Source organism: Pagrus major, chromosome 15 (genome assembly GCF_040436345.1).
Source record: "Pagrus major chromosome 15, Pma_NU_1.0".
NCBI lineage: Eukaryota > Metazoa > Chordata > Actinopteri > Spariformes > Sparidae > Pagrus > Pagrus major.
This window is the reverse complement of record NC_133229.1, coordinates 28383051-28403123: the sequence shown is the minus strand read 5'-3', so window position 1 is coordinate 28403123 and position 20073 is coordinate 28383051. Positions and strand designations below refer to the sequence as shown.

General features: G+C 40.7%; 1 protein-coding gene across 1 annotated transcript in view; it reads left to right on the top strand.

Moving 5' to 3' along the window:
- The window catches only part of epas1b (endothelial PAS domain protein 1b), a 51563-nt gene extending 32164 nt beyond the window's left edge, over positions 1 to 19399 (top strand). Inside the window, exons 5-16 of the mRNA XM_073481709.1 lie at positions 1135 to 1253; positions 1853 to 2055; positions 7057 to 7163; positions 8891 to 9038; positions 9144 to 9352; positions 9510 to 9727; positions 10068 to 10181; positions 10512 to 11035; positions 11689 to 11785; positions 12217 to 12310; positions 12399 to 12575; positions 12730 to 19399. Of these exons, the coding sequence (XP_073337810.1) occupies positions 1135 to 1253; positions 1853 to 2055; positions 7057 to 7163; positions 8891 to 9038; positions 9144 to 9352; positions 9510 to 9727; positions 10068 to 10181; positions 10512 to 11035; positions 11689 to 11785; positions 12217 to 12310; positions 12399 to 12575; positions 12730 to 12881 (2162 nt within the window). The 3' untranslated portion in view covers positions 12882 to 19399. The remainder of the gene's footprint in view (positions 1 to 1134; positions 1254 to 1852; positions 2056 to 7056; positions 7164 to 8890; positions 9039 to 9143; positions 9353 to 9509; positions 9728 to 10067; positions 10182 to 10511; positions 11036 to 11688; positions 11786 to 12216; positions 12311 to 12398; positions 12576 to 12729) is intronic.
- Positions 19400 to 20073: the final 674 nt, after the last annotated feature.

Below are 20073 nucleotides of genomic sequence, written 5' to 3'. Positions count from 1 at the left end.
CTCTCTGCAGGCTGCAGCTCCAGGTCTGAACCCTGACCCTGTGATGTAACAGCTTGGCTCGTTTTTCACGTCCTCTGACCGTGTGTGTGTGTGTGTGTGTGTGTGTGTGTGTGTGTGTGTGTGTGTGTGTGTGTGTGTGAGTATGTGTTCTCACGCAGTCGAAACCTTGACCGTTTTCCCAGTGACATAAGGGAAAAGGCAGATTAGGACACATTTTAAAAACTTGTTTCTGTTGTTGGTCATTTTGTTGCTGAAAACAGAAAATGTAACATAATCAGAAATATGTAATTAAAGCTACAAGCAGCGAATATGTGACCGAGCTCTGATTATAAAGGACAAGAGGATTTACTGAAGGTTAAATGTGTTATAAAAGCAGTGTTGTAAGAAGTACCCTAAAGTCACACTTGAGTGAAAGTAAAAGTATGTCGTTTAAATATTACTTTGGTGATAGTTACAGTCACCCGTACGAGCGATACTTCATGACTCATGTCTATATTTAGTAGTTTAAGGAAAAGTCCCACAGATTTCTTTCTGTTAGAGGTAGAAACACAGAATTTGCAGAGGAAACTACCGAGACACGTGGCAACACATGACAAAAATCAAAATTGTAAAATTAGTCTATTATAATATTATAATAACGAGTCAAAATATATAGTAGCAGAAAATGGAAATACTAAACTAAAGTATAAGACCCTCAAATTTGTACTGAAGTACAGTATTTGATTAAATGTAGTTACATTTATGTATAAAAGTTTGAGTTGCAAAGACAAAGCAGGTGAAACTGATGAATTATAATGACTTTAAGTGTCACAATTTTAATAATTGGGGCAGAGCAGAGCTGCCCAGACATTCGATTTTGCCCACCAGATGTTTCAAGCCAAAAAAATGAAGAAAAAGAAGAAAAAAAATTTGAATATATGTAATTATTTTGATCTTATTTTATCTTTTTTTTAAATACTCTTTGGTGGGCAGACTGACACTTTGAGCAGGAAGTCAGTCAATTAAGCAAATTTAGTATCCTAGTTATCTTCACTATAAAATACAAAACAAAACAATATAATACAATATGATACAGTACAAAAAGTGCTCGCTTATACAGGCTTAATTTCCCTTCTGTGATCGTCTGTGTTTCAGGCAGCGGCTTCGGTAAAAAAGGCAAAGAGCTGAGCACCGAGCGAGACTTCTTCATGAGGATGAAATGCACGGTGACCAACAGAGGACGCACCGTCAACCTCAAGTCAGCCAGCTGGAAGGTGAGAGAGAGCCAACACATCTGCAACATCTGCACATCGCATGCGTGCAGGTCTTCGATTGATGAAAATGAGAGAAACACACCCAATGCATTCCTACACAGACATTACTTTCTAGTTGGCGGGACGATAAATCATCACTGCGAAACTGTTTATGAAGCAATGAATCAGTTTGCAGCTGCATTGTCAGAGGCTGAATATGTGAAGATAATGTGAACGCAGTCGAAGAGTCTGAGTCCTCCTCAGACTTGATTTATTGGTGGACGCCTGAGGAGATGCAGATATCCAGTCAAGAACAGGCAATGATTACACCAAAGTCAGCAGAAAAACAGGCCTAATTTTCTGTTAAAGAAATATTATTTCTTCTTTCCTGTCCTGTTTATAATCACACACAACCCCTGAAATGTCTTTGATGTCTTCCCAATTAAGTATAAACTGCAGTCCTTCCTGTTCCTGAGCCCAACCAGCAATATCCTTCATACAATCATATGTTTGAAACGTGTAGCTCGGATCAAATTCACAATATATTTACAAAGATCAGTGAAGTCTTTTTTCAAAGCAGGATTATAAGTTAAACATGTCCACCTGCTGCCTCCCTCCAGGTGCTGCACTGCACCGGACAGCTGAAGATGTACAACAGCTGCCCTCCGCGAGGGCTGTGTGGTTTCAAGGAGCCTCCGCTCACCTGCGCTGTCCTGATGTGCGAACCCATCCCACACCCGTCCAACATCGACACACCGATGGACAGCAAGACCTTCCTGAGCAGACACAGCATGGACATGAAGTTCACCTACTGCGACGAGAGGTAGGCGCAGACACATTACAGAGTGAAGCAGGAAAAAGAGCTGATGTTTGTAATTGATGAGGAGGATTGTGGTTGAGGACATGAAGCCAGTACGGGAACTAAAGCCAATGAAAGCAAATAATATCTTTGTTTTGCTTTCGTGCTCGTGTTTTCCTCATTAAATAATCTCTTGAATCTGTAATCAGTTCGTTAAAATGTCAAACAGTGTAACAAATAACAGTCAGAAGCTAACAGCCTGAAATTACGTCTTAAAATGAGTTATTTTTTCCTACAGACGAAAACAAAACAAAACAAAGTACTCGATTTACAGCCACGTGAAACCAAAGCAACAAAACAGAACAAAGGGAAAAACAAATCTGCGATCGAGGAACCAGAAAATCTACAAAAACTTTAAAGGAAAACAATAAGCCTTTAAAGATCCCCAGTAGAGATCCTCAATAGAGCTGCTTCGTCACGCTGTGGAGCGCTGCCATTTAAAACACAATCATTAAAGATCAACACAAGCTCCACACAGTCACACACAGGACTGTTTTTTTGACTGATTGCGTGCGGTGTGTTGACTGAACCAGTTTGATTTGGCACGACGTCAGTGGGAAATTTAAGCCAGAGATGAAACATTAATACTTTAATACGATGCTGTCACGACACCGTCAGTCTGTGGAAAGTGTTCCCGATCGCCGATACGCGCGTAGACAAGCCCGCAGACACACACATTCCAGTATTTGAAGCTGTCACTCACACACTGCTGCTCAGGGCTGCGTGAGTAATCAAAATATTACCACAATGTGGCCTAATTTGTGACAGAACGGGAAGAACTGTGGAGCTGCAGAGACGCCGCCGCCTACAGATGTTGTTCTCCAGATGGACGAAAAGTTGTTGTTGTTGGAACAGACCAAACAAAATGTCGGGATTTTAAAACTGTGACGCAAAAATAATCATTCCCACTAACCATGAAGTATATCGCAATCGAAAAACAGCATTATGACACTCTGGCAATTGAAGTTGCATGCATTTAACATTTTAGTCAAAGTAGTTTGCTTTCTTTTCATGTCCTCTGTCAGATGAGCGTAAAGAAAACATTGAGTTGTGTTTATTTTAGCTCAGATTTCTGTTATATATATATCTACCTGTTGTGTCTCCCCTAAACTCAGCGGCCATCTTGAAGCCAAAAAACCCAAATATTTCCCTCCAACTAGCAGAAGGAGGTGATGACGAACACACACACACACACTGATTCGTGTTACACAAGCACACGCTCTCAGACCTGTAATCTTATCAAGTTGCTCATGCAGGACAAAGGTCCCTTTTGCAGGAACAGTGAATGTGTGTTTGCGCGCACACGCCCGTGCGCGGCGACGCTGCGAACAAGGACCCATTTTCTTTTCTTTTTTTTTTCCTCCCTTTTTTCGGTGCAATTTAATAGCTGCCCAAATCTTCTCTTCCAATTACGCAAATGAGTTTGTTGTCGGTGCGTCACCCTCCTGGCTCAGCAGGGACTTAGACTCATTAGAGGGACGGGACACAGAGTTTCTTTAGCTCGTGACAAAGAGAGGGAGGAAGGAAGGAGACTTCTCACTTAGTCCGGAGGTAAAGAGGACTCAAACTGCCAAAATCCCCCCAATATTTTTTATTCATTAAATTCACCTTTATTTTAAGTGCCACTGAGAGCAGGATCTCTTTTTAAATGGATATAAATATGTCTGATTTTAGATCTCTTTACATGTTATTCTATTATCAAGGTGCATAATTAATCCGACCCGGGGCGCATTACATGAATAAAGCAATAAATATATGGCTTAACAAACACATTATTATACCATTAAATGCACCCAAAAGTATATTAAAAATAGTTGGAGGCATTTTATTATTATGAAATGTGACATAAAGAGATATTTCTGTGTTATTTTGCTTCTGTATTTATCTGCCACTGTATTAATTCCCCTATTTATTTACTTTCCCATTTAATTTTTTATTTTATTCAATTTAAAATTGTTTGTTTACATTTTTATTTCTTTATTCTTTTCCCTTTTTGCATTTTGCAAGAATAATACAAGACTAAATACATAAATAAATCTGTAAATAATTAAATACATTTAAAAGTGTATACATATAAAAGTTAATACAAAGTAAATATTATTTAAAATTAAAATATCTAATTAATATCAATGTATGTCACATTTTATGGATCGATTAATGGCAACATTTAATTTTAGCATTATTTTTAATGCACTTAATGACACATTTACTGATTTATTGAGCCATTTTTTATTTAATTTTTTTATTTTAACAGTATCAGTCCTCCATACACAGAAAGTCCAACCTCATAGGTTAACACGAGTTGTTTAAAAACTCCTAAAAAGTCCAGTGTATGCGTGGTATTTGGTGGTTGCTATTAACACCACACCGTCTGTAACAGTCTCATTCATATATCCTATATTTCATATTTATTACCTGATGAAGGTTAATATCAAAACCTCTTCTCCGTTGAAAGAACGGATTGAAGAAAGACGAAGGTGAAGGCGGAGAGAGGACAGAAAGCGGGGAAGGGAGGGTCGTGAGCCGGCAATCATTATAATCATCATTATTATAATTTGATGCTATTTTAGTTGTAACCACTCTTGGATATGATTTTGTTTTCTTTCTTTTCTCCCTCATGTTTTTCCATCTTCCATTTATCCAACCATTTTGTTCCCTTTTTCCTTTCCTTGCTTCACTTTCTCCCCTTTGCACCTAATCTCGTCCACTTGTCCGCTCTCCTCTCCTTCGTCTTCGCTGCCCTCCCTCCCCTCTGAGACCGGCATCGTATGATAATCTGAAGACAACAGTGTCTCGCTGTCTCAGTCGAACTCACAACAAATCCACTGAAAAACATCATCAATCACACATTATTAATCTTCATCCTACTGTGACTTTATTATTGACAATTTATCCTCACAGATTTACAATAATCCGTGAAGTCGACAGTGTATGATAGATGACGGAGATAACTGGGCTGTGAGAGCTCCAGGACATTAAAATGTTATTAATCATAGAAAATGAATGTGATCATTATGATCTTATTATCTAAACTGTGTCTGTCTCATAGATTATAGTCACAAACGGCTTCGAATTGTCCGCATTCTTCTTCCTCCCAGTTCACCCTCTCTGGTCTCCTTATACCCATAAAACCTTGTGTTCGGGGGTCATTTCCTGTTTGGATTATGTTCTCACAGCACTGTTTATTCAGATGAGACTCCATCAAACCAAAACTAAGAGTGTAAACCACTCCAAGTATGTTTGGACGTTGCCTTAAACTGAGTCGGTGTTTATCGTCTACAACAGGGGTGTCAAACTCAGTTTCATCCCGGTAAGACTATATTCTGTAAATGTATCTGCGTGTTAATATACCTCATAATAAATAAGCTCACTGACTTTGTCTGCAGTTGTGTTTCGTGACAGGCTGACGTTGTTTAAAGCCTGTTTCTGGTCAGCGCAAACTTGTTCACATATAATCTCTTAAACTAACACGCTCTCACGCCAAACTCGTCAAATACAGCAATAAAGCTTCAAAATAGGACACTGTACTCGCCCGTCCAGCATCAGTTTTGCATGTGAAGGACTCTGCGGTCAAGTTAGGCAGAAAAAACTACTTACGAAGTCCAGTTAGACTTTCAAAACAAAAGTCTACTGACAGACAGTTCACATATTATGACATCTGGACCATTATTAACGTTGTACAACGGCCATGGTTTGGTTTAGGCACCACAACTACTTGGTCAGGTTTAGTTGTTAAAACTACTTAATTAGGTTTATACACTTGGTATACACTTGCTATATACAAAATGATGCTAGACAGGTAACTACAGCGTCAAACTATAAATACAGGCTGCTGTATTTGACGCGTTGGATTGAGAACGGGCTGCAAAGACACTTTAAAAAGCTTTAAAAAGCTTATAAAGCTTGATATCACTGCTGCGTAGAAACCATACTTCAATAATAATAAACCTAACCAAGCGTTTTTGTCCCCTAAACCTAACCGAACAGCGTCAGAAAACAGAAAATAAATGGAAAATTATAAGAGAAGCCGACTTGCTTCAGTTTTGGTTCGACCCTGAAATAACAGTCCTGGAGCAACAGTAATTATGATGTTTTAGGAATAACGCCAGCACTGCAAGTCAGATTCTTGGCTTTGTGTTTGGCGTCACCATAAATTCTCTTCCTTTGGCGCTGCCACTGCCTCATTACAAAGAAGACATCCCGACTCGTCTCCATTAAGCACCAACGTTTGTTCATGTTCCCATCTCTCATTTGATTGCCTCTCCTCTGCATCGACTTTTCATTTCTTGCACATTTTGCGTTGGCTGGAGTGCAACTGCTTTAAACGGCTCTATGATATTGAGCTGTTATCGATTGTACACTGACTTCAGTGCGGAAATGACAAATGCATTCTGGGACATGTAGTGTATGGAAGTCAAACTGTCTTAACAGAGCATAAAACTGCATTGCACAAATTATATACTTTGCCAGCTCTCGTAGGCCACAAAAAATGAGGCGACGGGCTGGATTTGGTGATTTACACTCCAAAAAAGTTCATGTAACTTAGTGCACCTGCATGTTCAGGAGTTACTGCCCCTTTTTTGGTAATCAGATTACTGTAATCCTGCAATTTACCCTGCAAAACCTCCATATTAAGGTCGTCACTGGGAAAAAGAGAGCTGGAGAGAAATAAAAGGGGATTTTTAATTCAAAGCCATCAACAAAATCCTTATTAACAAAGTGAACTGGTGGAAAGAGATTAGCTGTTCCCAGAAACACATCAGAGACAGAGAATGTGAATTATTCTTATTTTTGGAAGACTGCTCACCTCTCTGTTCGATTTCCAAATCGTCTGTGAAGCCTTTTGAAGTTCAGACGTTTCGGGGACGAAGTGCAGGATTTGTCTTCTGAGCATCGCGTGTAGGAATGGAAATTAATAACGTGATATCCAGTGTATCATTAAATGTGTGTGTGTGTGTGTTACAGGGTAACAGAGTTGATGGGTTACACTCCTGACGACCTCCTGGGTCGTTCGGTCTACGACTTTTACCACGCCCTGGACTCGGACAGCGTCACCAAGAGCCACCACAACTGTAAGCACGCACAACTCACATGGACACACACTCAGAGGCGTAAACTTAATGTGAATCAACACTGGTGAACACACAGAAGTTTCTTTTCATTTGTTTGGTTCCTGTGTGGTGATACATCTGTGTGTGTTTGTGTGTGTGTGTGTGTGTTTGTGAGTGTGTGTGCAGAGCAGGGGCATGGTATTAAGATGTCTTTCCTTTATTGAATCAAGTGTAGCCGCTGATGGCCTGATGAGGTTTGTTCATCTGCTGCCACAAACACAGTGGACAGGAGGAGACCAGGTGGCCTCTATTACATTCTAATGGCACTCTGTGTGTGTGTGTGTGTGTGTGTGTGTGTGTGTGTGTGTGTGTGTGTGTGTGTGTGTGTGTGTGTGTGTGTGTGTGTGTGCGTAACAAGGCTCTGAAGTGTCATGGCTTTTCTCTCCACTGATGTCATTAGAGGCTCTGAACAGAACAGGAGGAAAAGTGGTAATTTAGTTCCTTAAAACCACCCTGCAACATGATGGCTGTGTGTGTGTGTGTGTGTGTGTGTGTGTGTGTGTGTGTGTGTGTGTGTGTGTGTGTGTGTGTGTGTGTATAGTAGTGTTAATAGTTTAATTGCACAGCATTTACAAAGTTCTTCACAACAAACACAACAATAAAACACACGATGTAATGTACGATTAAACAGATCGGCATAAGAAATAAAAGAGAAATAAGACTTTGATGCCTTTTGATGAAAATAAATCTTTATAAATCTTTTTTTTTCTATATTTTATTACATAAAATCTCAGAGATACACTAGGTGCATCTACAGAAACTGATTACAATACACTTTAGGAAAAAAGAAAAGGAAGGAAAGACTTATGAAAAACAAACAAAACTAAAACATTTATAATTTGTAAATCTTTGTTTCTCATTTGTCAGTCATGTAATACATACACACCTACCATGTAACACACACACATTTGTGATCATTATGAGATAAAGGACTCTCTATCTGTCTCTCTCTATGTCACACACACACACACACACACACACAGGCGAGCGGCTCTCACGGACAACGTGACCGGCCTGTCGATCAGCACATGCTAACAGCGTCCTCTGCTACATGTAATGTTGCCCTGAGCTTCCTCCAGACACACACACACACACACACACACACACACACACACACGCACACACACACACACACACACACACACACTCATTGGCCTTCTGTACACTCTCTGACCACAGTCCTGCTCCTTTCCCACGCCAGCGCTGAACTTTGGACTGTGGCCAGTTCATCTTCTTCTCAGCTCAAAGTCAAAACATCCCACTTTCTCCTGTTAACCAACGTTCGGTTGATTTCTCAGCTTCTCAAAACAAATGAAAGGATATTTGACGAATAATTTAATAATTAAACATTTTAACAACAAAAAAATATACACAGCACATGCAATTTTGACCTCAAAGTTGCATCAGACTGAAGTGAGCCAAAGTACGATAGCTTTCTGTTCTCGAAGGACTTTCTCATGGGGTTAGTTTCATTCTGAGAAGATTCTTTGGTTTCAGTTTTCATTGTCGGGACTCGTTAACTTTCTAAAAGGATCGTGTGTGAATTTGGTCTTCAAAATATGGCGTGAACCTTCGTACCAAACCATAAAACCATCACCACCGTCAACCTGAGTAAGATCATGGACACGTGTCTCCTTAAGTCACCGAATACAACAGCTCATAACATAAAGCTGTCCCCCTCTCTGCAGTGTGTACCAAGGGTCAGGCAGTCAGCAGTCAGTACCGTATGCTGGCCAAGAACGGAGGCTACGTCTGGGTAGAAACCCAGGGAACTGTTATTTATAACAGCCGCAACTCTCAGCCACAGTGCATCGTGTGCATCAACTACGTCCTCAGGTAAGCGCTGACTTCTGAGTGAACACAGGTGAAGAGACGTCAAAATCTGGTTGAATTGGGCAAAAAGTGTAACAGTCACTCTGCTCTCCTTCTCTGATCCTGCAGCGACATTGAGGAGAAGTCGATGATTTTCTCCTTGGAGCAGACAGAGTCCCTGTTCAAGCCTAACCACATGAACAGCTTCTTCACCTCTGGAGGAGCAGGCGCGACCGGAGAGCCGGGAGACTCCCTCTTCACCAAACTCAAGGAGGAGCCAGAGGACCTCGCCCAGCTCGCTCCAACAGCTGGAGACACGATCGTCGCCCTGGACTTCGGTCTGTATTGACTTCATTTAGTCAAGTAACACAGTCCTCGTACGTTTCCTTTATACTTCCACGTTATTGCCCTTATTTGATGAAATGAAAGCTATTTTGATCTTTTTCCTCCATGGCACTTTTGTCACTGACTGTAATTTCTGTTGCCTTCACGCAGGTTGCCCTCAGTTCGAGGAGCCCCAGCAGCCAGCAGGATACAGCCAGGTGTCCGCCACATCTATGGCCCCTCCGGGACCTCCGTCCTGGGCAAGCGAGAGCCACAAGCCTGCCCCTCCAGCATCAGGTCAAACCTCAGCTAAGATGGCGGCACCTTTCACCGTGCGGCAGAATCCGCCGACGGGCAGCGCCACCCCGAGCCTCAGCAGCTGCTCCACGGTGAGGACGGGCCGGAGAGGCTGAATGTTATATTGAAAGGAGTAATTAGTTGGTGGATGTGATTGTTTCATAGTTTGTTCCTTCTGTGTTCAGTGAGGCCAGGGGGTTTAAAGGTCACTAACTGTGGGCAGAGTGTGTGAGAATAACGGGGGTGGATATTTGGAAGGAGCCGGCTCTTAGCAGTGAATAGTGCCTTTGTCAAAACTCATCGCTCTTTGTTTCGTTCTCTTACATTTTGTCCCTTTGTCCCTGTACGTTTCATCTTGTTCCTCTTCTTTATCTGTCTCACTCCCCCCCTTTCCATTATTCTCCATCTTTCCTCTGGCTTTCACCCCTGCAGCCCAGCAGCCCAGGTGATTACTACAGCTCCGTGGAAAGCGACCTGAAGGTGGAGCTGACGGAGAAGCTGTTCGCTCTGGACACAGAGGGAAGAAAGAGTCCTATAGACACTGAGGTGTGTGTCCCGTTCTCCATCCCATAAATCCCATGAACATGAACTTTTCCCCTCTCTGTTATTCGTTCATTGATTTGACTTTTGAAGCCTCGTTTACTGAATCTGATTCAAAACTTGGCATCTTCTCTCTCTTCCTTTTTTGGGAAAGCTAATTTTAGGAAGGGCAATTTAGCACGGCATGGTATTTTCCCATGTTGAAGGACATTTTGTAGATATAAATCAGTTTTTATCTACAATTTTTATTCTAAACAATGTTTCTCTTTTATGTGCACCAAACATTCACTGCCTCTCTATTTTGTCTAAACTTCTTGTCATCTGTCACTTTCCCAGAGGGACTTGAGTGACTTGGACCTGGAGACTTTGGCCCCCTACATCCCGATGGATGGCGAGGACTTTCAGCTGAACCCCATCATCTCAGAGTCAGAGCCCCTGGACCGGGTTCAAGCAGGATCCATGGGGAGCAACAGCAGCCTCAGCCAAAAACCCCAGAGCTTCAGCAACATAGCCAGCCTCTTCCAGCCGCTCTCCTCCCCTCCTCAGGCCCAAGGCACCTACCAGCACCAGTCTGCTGCGTCCTGGGCTGCGAGGGAGAAGAGAGGCTCCAGCCAGGGGACCATAGACTCCCGCACAGGGTCATGCATGATGGGCCACATGCAGAATCCCCCGTACCAAGCTCCAGCCAGCACCCCTCTGTCCTCCATGGGTGGCAGGCAGAACCTTCAGTGGCCACCGGACCCTCTGTTAACATACCAACAACAACCACGGGCCGCCAAGTCCTACCTGATGGACACTTTGTCAGGAGAGGAGCGCCTGTCCTGCCAGCAGGGCATGCCACAACTCATGCAGAAACAGAGGTGATGTAACAAATCACATTTTAGACCAAGACGAAAGTATTAATGCACTTGAGAGAGGTTTTACATGCAGTGTTCGATGCATGGCTGTAAGAAAAGTGTTAGCCAGGAAGTACCACACAGCCACACTTCCTTTCGCTTAAAGCAAGAGTTGGTAGGTTATTCAGGAAGGTTTTTTTTGTCTCTTAATCTCTTAACATCCCAGCAGCAGTAAGCAATAAATCAAACGCTCTGACACAAAGAAGAAACAAAAATCCAGTGTCTGTAGCCGTCGCTAGCCTCTAATAAACTCATTGTTTTTGTCTGGAGGCTTCCACCAGGCAAGGCGGATGTATCGCTAAAGCTATTAGCAATCTAGTAGCAAAATTTCCCAATACTAACATTCTAGCTTGACAGCGGAGAGTCTAACAATAGCCGTGTTTGTTGTTCACGTTCAATCATGAGGTAGTTGGATACAGTTAACAATGACACAATGCACTGAGCCTGGTGTTCAGCAGCTAACCCAGTTAGCACAAAGCACACACCTAGCAAAGAGCAGCAGCAAACTAGCCACTAACACTTATCTCTCCACTCACCAGCGAGAGCTTGGTGTTGTCAAAATGTAGCTGGCTATATCGACATCAAATCTAAATGTTGCTGTGTTTGTGCGTGTGCAGGTCCATGGACAACTTTGTACAAGCCTACAGAGACATGAGTCCAGCCAGAGTGACCATGGCCAACGGGATCAAGCGCTCCTTCAATCAGATGGCCGTGGTGAGTTTCATTCTTACTCCTGACAATGACTACAGCATGAGAATAGGGCAGATTATCTCGTGTAACAGTCCACTAGTGACAGGCTTGAGACTAGAGTTGTTTTACGATGCTTTCGAGGTAAAATGACCGGATTTGTCTATGGAGTCTGGTGGCTTTGAGGAGAATGTTTGTGGTTAAACAAAGAGGATATTACTTTTTATATCTCTGTAGAAATCTTTGCTATCATGTTGTCGGACACTTGAAATAACAATCTGAGCCTGTCAGTTGTAAAAACAAGCACTTTTAGGAGACTAGCAACGTGTGCAGTTGCTCCAAAGGTTTAAGCTGTGGCCGTTGCAGCCTGTTTTGCAGCTGCTGCCTAGGTTCGTCTACTGGACTGATTTTAAAAATGCTCAAAGTACCAGTGAAGTCACCATGTTGTTGTGTTTCAGGCTGAAAACAAGCCATCAGAAATGCTCTGGAAGAAGATGAGGGATGACAGTTGTGCCGTCATGGATCGCTCCCTCAGCGCAGGATCACTGGCAGGTATGAGCTCTTTATTTGTGTATGTAAAATATCTCACATTAATATCTCATCCCAGCCAACAACTGTACCTGTAATCTCTCTGTTTCAGAGTCAGGGATGGGGAGGATAATACCAGGCAGCATGTCCTCATGTTTCAGCTCTCTGCAGCAACACAGGAAGTCTCAGTATCCAGGAAATGGGTTAGGTGGTGCGAGCGAGAAACCCTTTTCCCAAAAGAGCTGCAACTACACACAGTATAACATGATGCCATCTAACAAAACTGAGGGTGAGCTGAATGGTTAAACTGGACTGGACTGTTTCTCTCAGTTACAGACATGCCATAATAGAATTACTTGTGTCAGCGTCTACCTGCTTGTCTGCTTTAATTCAATCGTTGACACACAGTTTCTCTATTTATAGATTTTCTTGTCTTTTTCCAGGTATAGCCAGTCGTCTGCTGGGCCCGTCGTTTGAGGCCTCCTGTCTGCCAGAGTTGACCCGTTACGACTGTGAGGTCAACGTCCCGCTGCAGGGAAACCTGCACCTCCTCCAGGGCTGTGACCTGCTGAGAGCCCTGGACCAGGCCACCTAGAGCCCCAGATTCAAACCCCCGTCATAGACCCAGACTTCCTTCCAGCCCGGGACTTCAGCCTCTTTACCTTTGTACCTCAGGGCTTTCCAAGAGCCCTGAGGCTAAGCTACTTATAGGGAATGGTATTCATAACCACATCCTGTCTTTTTAGCTTATTTGGCTCAGACCCACTGTTCCCTGTCCCCATATAGCTTCGTACCCAGACCATCTTAACAAGCTACGATATCAGGGTCAAGCCACTTTACACCCCTTTTTCCCCCGAGCTCTAGACTCATATCAGACGCAGGTTGACCCCCACCCACATAGATGACCCACACATATAAAATAACACGGGTTAGTTGGTGAGAAAAGGTCAACACGGGACAGTTTAACTAACAGAGTACAGAATGATGCAACAGTCCGTCTGACCTGCATCCGAAAAAGTCTTGACACTGGGATTTATCGCTGGTTTGGTGTAAACGTCTCTCGCAGGTCGGCTCTGTGTTTTTTGGAAACACAGGTCGGGTCTTTGGTGTAAAAGGGGTTTAAGTGACGTGGGATTCAAACACACAACCTGCCTTAAAGGCCAGCTCTGCCCAAACAACTACAGCCATTACACCCTGACCACCAGCTGTTTCCTGCTACGGCTTAGCAAAGGCGGTAACCTGGTCTCCGTCACAGACCCTGATATGAACTCTATGCAGCTCACTTCCCAGCCCTACTTTGCCTGTATTAGCATTTAGCTCATTTAGCTCAGAGGAGAAGATATTATACTACCTACACGTTAACAGAGACACTTTACTGTCGATGTATTTGACCAGCAGTTAGATCAAGACAACTTTTTTTTTGGTAAGAGTTGGGTATCATGAGCCGGTTCTGAATTGGAGCCATTTTAAAGTTTGTAAGAACCAAGGACTCTTTACAAACATACTCTTTGATTCTGCCCCACAAAAAGATGACTTTTTAGGCCCAGGGATCGGGTTAAAGTATTAATGTGTTATGGTCACTTTATTTATAACAAGCATAAAACAATTGCTACTAGTTCGCTGATGTCGCGGGAGCTAACTCGCTAGCTAACGTTACATTGTTCATGCTGATTTGTGTTTTTTGACTTTCACCCCCTTGATGACGCCTGAAATTTAACTAAAGTCCACCTGCATGAACTTTTCTGAAGGTGTTTTTCCCCTTTGAACCTTTCAGGTTATGTTATGTTGTTAGATGCAGAACAAACAAGCAAAAATTAGACAAACTCGTAAAAGAAAAATACATACTTTTGTCTACAAGAACGGTATTTTCGTAGCTATAGGAAAGCAGCACGACTAAGAAGATACAGCTCCCAAATCTGAGTTGAAGAATAACATTTAACTTAAGATAAAAGTGTTTTTTTCTTTCTCTTTCGTCATATTTTGGTCTCATTCTTCATCAGAAACAATAAGCTGAATCAAAAATGATGCCCAACTCTGCTCAAGCCTTTTCAAAACACACACACGGACCAGACGCGCTGCCTTTTTCTTCTTCAGCTCGACGTCAGTGGTGCGGTTCGGTCTTTCAGCAGTCACAGTAGCATCACATCTGTTTGGGTTTTAAAGACATATCTATTATATCGTTATTTGACTTCTTATAATCAGTCTATTACTGAATTGGAGACATTTTTAGCTTTTATCAAATCTCCCCACGTTATTTAATCCAAATCGAACGGGACACTTTAACATATCAATACTTCTTTTTGTTTCTCCTCTCTCATTTATTTTTTTTTTACGTTCTTACTCCACCTACCAGGTTCTATTATTGTGTTATTTGTGTCTTAACTCACAGACACACTAATACACATATATTGCAACACATGTACTCTACTGTAAGTTGAATAATGTTAAGTTTTTTATCTGTTTTTTTCGTTTCTTTCCTTAAATCTGTCTTTGATTTATCTCTTTCTGTCTCTCTCAGCCATGTAAGTAGCTTGTGTGACTACAGGGTTTTGTTTTTTTTTTTCTTATCGTGCAATTATTTCATGGAGCTAAAGCTTAGTCAGCAACAAATCTAGCCTTACTGACCGCTTGTACAGAGGATCTGACTTACACACACTGTAAGAGTTCATGTGATTATATATTTTACGCTCACACACACTTTAACATGACAAAGAATAACAAACAGTGGTGTGCAACGACCATCTAAGGGTCGGGGATGACGACACCTCTCCTGTATGCGAGTTTCATTTTCTGCCCTTAATGAGAACACGTTGAATGTTTTCGGCTCTTTAACTGCAGATTGAGTTTATTTCTGCTTGTTTTGCCGACATTTGTCGAGTTCAGACGCTGCAGTTTTACATTTTGTTATGTGTTTTGTCTGCTGTTACAGGCAACCATTGATTTCCATTCATTTCTGTGCAGTAGGAAAATCAACTAGCAGACTTTGTAAGCTTCAGTTGTGGATTACACCAAAGTTTAAAACAGGAGTGGCGCGATATCTGATTTTCACTGCACAATTATTGTGCGCAAATTAATTCACAATAACGATATTATCACGATATCTATATAGATGATTTTTTTTTTTTTAAGTAATGATCTCAATCAAATTCAACTTCGTGAAATGTGTGTTTTGTGTCTTTTTTGGCAAATTAATTACACTGAAAAAAGAGTGTACAAAAACATTTACACCTAATTAATATTGGAAAGGCAAAACAGAAGATCCACGATGCCTAACATCTAATAACACGGTTATTGTCTTTACGTGGCGTGAGAGATATCACGTACAGAACTTATGTTACGAGTCTGAATGTTATTATTTTAACCTCAAGTATGATCTTTTCTGAAACCTAACCAAAGTGCAACTAATGTTTGACAACGTTAATAACAGTCCAAAAGTCACAATACATTATAACATGTGAACTGTTTGTCAGCATGCTTTTATTTTGAAAGTCTAACCGGACCTTGTATATTGCAAAATGTTGCTAACTTCACGTGCAAAAGTGACGCTAGAGCTTAAGGCCGCTGTCCAAGCTGCCGTATCTGATGAGCTGGGAGTGAGAACGCGTTGGCATTACCTGATTGGTGCTGTTGATTATTTTCAGGATAAAGTGCACTGCCTGTAAAATGTAAGAAAGTAGTGGAACAATTCCCGAGGTGGCTTTATCCGACCGTCATTCCAAAAGTTATGCAGTTTATTGTCTGTGTTTTCGGCTTCGCACTTAGATTAAAGCTACAAACGACTGAGAAATAATATTGTTTTTAAGATTTTTGTTTATTCTTTTTTCTATCCTCCTATCTATAATTTAACTGAGCATTGTCATTCAATTTCACATAGCACAGAAATGAATGGAAATCAATGTATGTCTGGAATGGTGCGGGGGAAAAAAAACGTATGAACCAGAGCAACAACATCATCCGTCACGTAAAGTATCTTAGATTTGTAGTAAATGGGCTTAAAAACCTGCAAGATCACTGGTATCTCCCTTTCAGCTCACTGGAGGATATTTGAAGGACATTTGAGCCAATCACGGGAGGCTAATCAGAGGGATGAGAAGGGCACTTTTGAATGATTAGAAGGGGAAAAAACTTAAGCTATTAGATCAAGAAGGACAGTGGAGGTCGCTTCCTTCACCCTCTTTGCACACCAATGCACAAACTAGATAGTATGAGATTACAGCAGCAAACTACATAATCACTTAATCAGACTATATGTATGTACATAGCAGCAGCCTTGGTTTCAGTGCAGCACAACAGCCTGTGAAGTGACTTGAAAGCGGAGTGTATGGATTATTCGTTAGGAATAGGACAAGGCCAGTTTTTCTTATAATTAACAAGACGGAGTGGCTGCAAATATCAGAAAAGCTTCGACTAAAGAGCAAAGTCGGAATTTCTATTTTTCAAAACTCGACATATTTCACCCAGATTATGTCAGTCGATATCATCGATTTCATTAGTTTTTTCTCTGTTCTCTCCTCTCCTGTACTCTCAAAGTAATTTCTTTCCTAATCTCACTCTGTTTTTTTAGATCATTGTCTTTGTGTGGTGACCACTTTGAGTATCAGTTATAGAGCTTTGTACACATATACGTTACGTATTTAAAAAGACAAAACTAATGTCGAAGATAGTGTTTTTTAGTGTTTATGTGTCCTGGTACTTTGTCCTTTATCTACCCCTGTAGATTGCAGATGGATCAGATCCCTCGCAGTGCTGTTTTCCTCTCGTGCTTTTTCTGTGTCGTGGCGTTTTTTTTGTTTTTTCAGAGATTTATCCTTAAAAAAAGCTTCGTATCTTATACCTAAAAATATCTATTGAATCTGTTGGCTGGGCAGTACTGTTTATGTTCTTTGCTTAAAGAAGATAAAACAAACAAAAAAAAAAGAATTAAAAGTTCAGATTAAAGATCAGTTTTCTAAGTTTCACTTCTCAGATATGTAGCATTTTGAATATTGTTAAGAAGGTGAACTTGCCACATAATTAATCACAGTTGCGTATATAAAAGCAGTGGTGCTTCATTGACTGTCTATCTGTTATTTTTAGAACTTTTATTACATCTGTTGGATCCACTAACACTATATTTTGGTGTTTTCTGTTTCACGCCGTGCTGAAATTTTCTTTAAAAGTTCATTTTAATCCACATGATGTGCCTTATCATGACTTAACGGATGTCTAAACAAATACTGAGTTTGCCCTTCAAGAGCACAGTTTGTTCCCTGCAACCTGTAGATGACTTCCTGCAACTTTTTGAGGGGAAGTTATTGAATAAAATCCCAACTTGACGTGTGGAAAAACAGATTTAAATCCCGTCGTTAAGTTGACAGCGTAAATGTTTCTCCCAATTTAGAAATACTACGTCAAAGTTGGGATGATTTTCATAATAACCCCCCAGTTTTTGTAGTCAGCAGCTCCTTCGTAGCCTCCTCTGAACAGCAGCCTACACACAATAGGACCCTTTTTTAGATCTGACCCTATTAGATCCATTGTACCGTAGCTCCCCTGGTGATGACGAGTCAAAATTAAAGGTTTTTAAGGTTTTTTAAGGAAATGGATTCCCCGACTCATCAAACGACCTGACAGTCTGTCTGGTGATGAAGGGTTTTTTTTGGATTTTGGATTTTGGATTTGGACAGTAAACGTTTTTTTCTAGGAGGGTTACAAGTCAGAGCGAATAGTATAGTGTCCGACAATGTTAGCAGCGCCTTTGCTTTTGCAGATTTGCTTGACGCGCAGGTTGAAATTTAGATTTTTAAACAAAACAAACAGCAGATACTTCCTTTAGCTGTCTGATCCTCAATTACTTGATCATGTTAATAGTACAGTTTAAAATGGAAGACAAACTCTTTAATTTAGTCATTTTTGGACCACCTTAACAACAATTGGTGGCTAAAATGTTCTTATAACCACTTATAATGAAGTCCAAATTTATGGAAGCTTAGATCCAGGTTGCGAATTAAATACATTTTGACCTGTAAACAGGTTTAAATATAGCATTGAGAGGAGATATGAGAAGAAGTGATGTGTAGAGTGACACATAAAGAGAGATACTACACCCTGCTCAGCCTGCCCACTGATGCAGATCTCTCAGCTCCTCCACTCAACACATCACTCCTCTGTTTCTACTCTCGCTTCACTTTAAGACTCAAAAGCCAAATTTATATCATTGTTCAAATCAGAAGTTCTTCCTGTTTCAGTGTGAAAATCCTGCAAACTGAGCCCGTCTATTCCTATTTGTAAGATTTCAAAATGTTACGTGTTCTGCTTATAAAACCTAAAGTTGGTCGAATTAGGTTCCAGGTTAAGTGTTGAGATTTGAACTAAATTGTGTTAATGTATGTGGAAAGAGTTGGCCTGATGGAAGTCGATTTAAAAATAGAAATCTAGGCAGAGGGGAAGTCCCGCCCCCGTTTTAAGATAGCTTCTGCTCCACTAGCTTTGGCCAAATGTAAACACTTAAGTCATTTTATCCAAGATAAAAACAACTACTATTTCGTTAGCATTCAAGATCTACACCTGTGTGAGTCTTAAAGCTTCATACGAGGTGGAGTTTTGTGTCCTAACATTGTTTTTACTTTGCTAAAATGAAGAAATGTGACAGTTGTCAGCTATTCAGAAAGACAGAATAAAGACATCTCTTGCTAACACATGTAATAGCACAGATGCTAACCCAAAAATGGGCGGGGCTTCAGTTATTTAATCCCTAGAAGACTTATCGCCAGTCCTAGTGCTCAATAAACTGTGCTGCTTGAAGGGTTTCCGCATGTTTTCATTCATCGCACTTCTTCTTTGAAGACAACATCAGCATCGTGTCTCGTGTCTCTTGTAGTTAACAGGGTTTTTCTTTTTTCCTTATGGGATCCTTGTTCTGCTACTTGTATTCAGTTTGTGTCAATGTCATACAGTACAGTTATATTAGCTGAATCTGCATTTTTTTTATCATGCTAAAAATTCATATTGATCTTATTATTATCATATATTGTTATCATTGTTATTACTATATGGGGAATTTAACCCAATAAGAAGTTTGTGTTTCTGCACTGATATCTTATTATTAAAGCATACTGATCTTACCCTCCGTCATCGGCTTCATGTGTGGTTTATTTTAGTTCATTTCTGTTTTATTTGACAATAATAAAGGCATTTCAGCCAAATGGTATGCAAGCAGCTGGGAAGTTTGAACTCTATTGATTGTTACAAAAAGTGTTGCTTATTCCTATTAATTGTATAAAACCCAGATAATTAAACATTGTACAATTCAAAATGGAGGAGGATAAGTCTTGTGATGCTGCTGTAAAATTCATTTGTGTATCCTTTCAACATTTTTAACCAACTAAAGAATCAAGTTTGAATTGTATATCCTCCTTCAGAATGCAGAGATAAATACACATATCATCAGCGTAAAAACGCATATTTTCAACATTTACATTTTTCCAAGTATTAATGTTAAATGAAAAATAACAGAAGCACAGAGCCCTGTGGACCCCTTTGATAAACTCTCCTCTGCCTGGTAAAATCCTTGCATCTACAGTCATCCTATTGTAGATCAGCTGAAGATTTACAAATCTGTCATCAAGTTAAAACAATGATGTTTCTTATGGTTTATGAAAAGAAAGCAATTTGGAGATACAGGTTTTTTTTACCTGGCAATGGCACTCAAGTTAAAATCTTATAAAAAATAAGCTGTCAAAAACAAACAACAGTAATTTATTCTGAAATGTAGAGACAGGAAAGTCTCCCAAAAGCAAAAGATACAG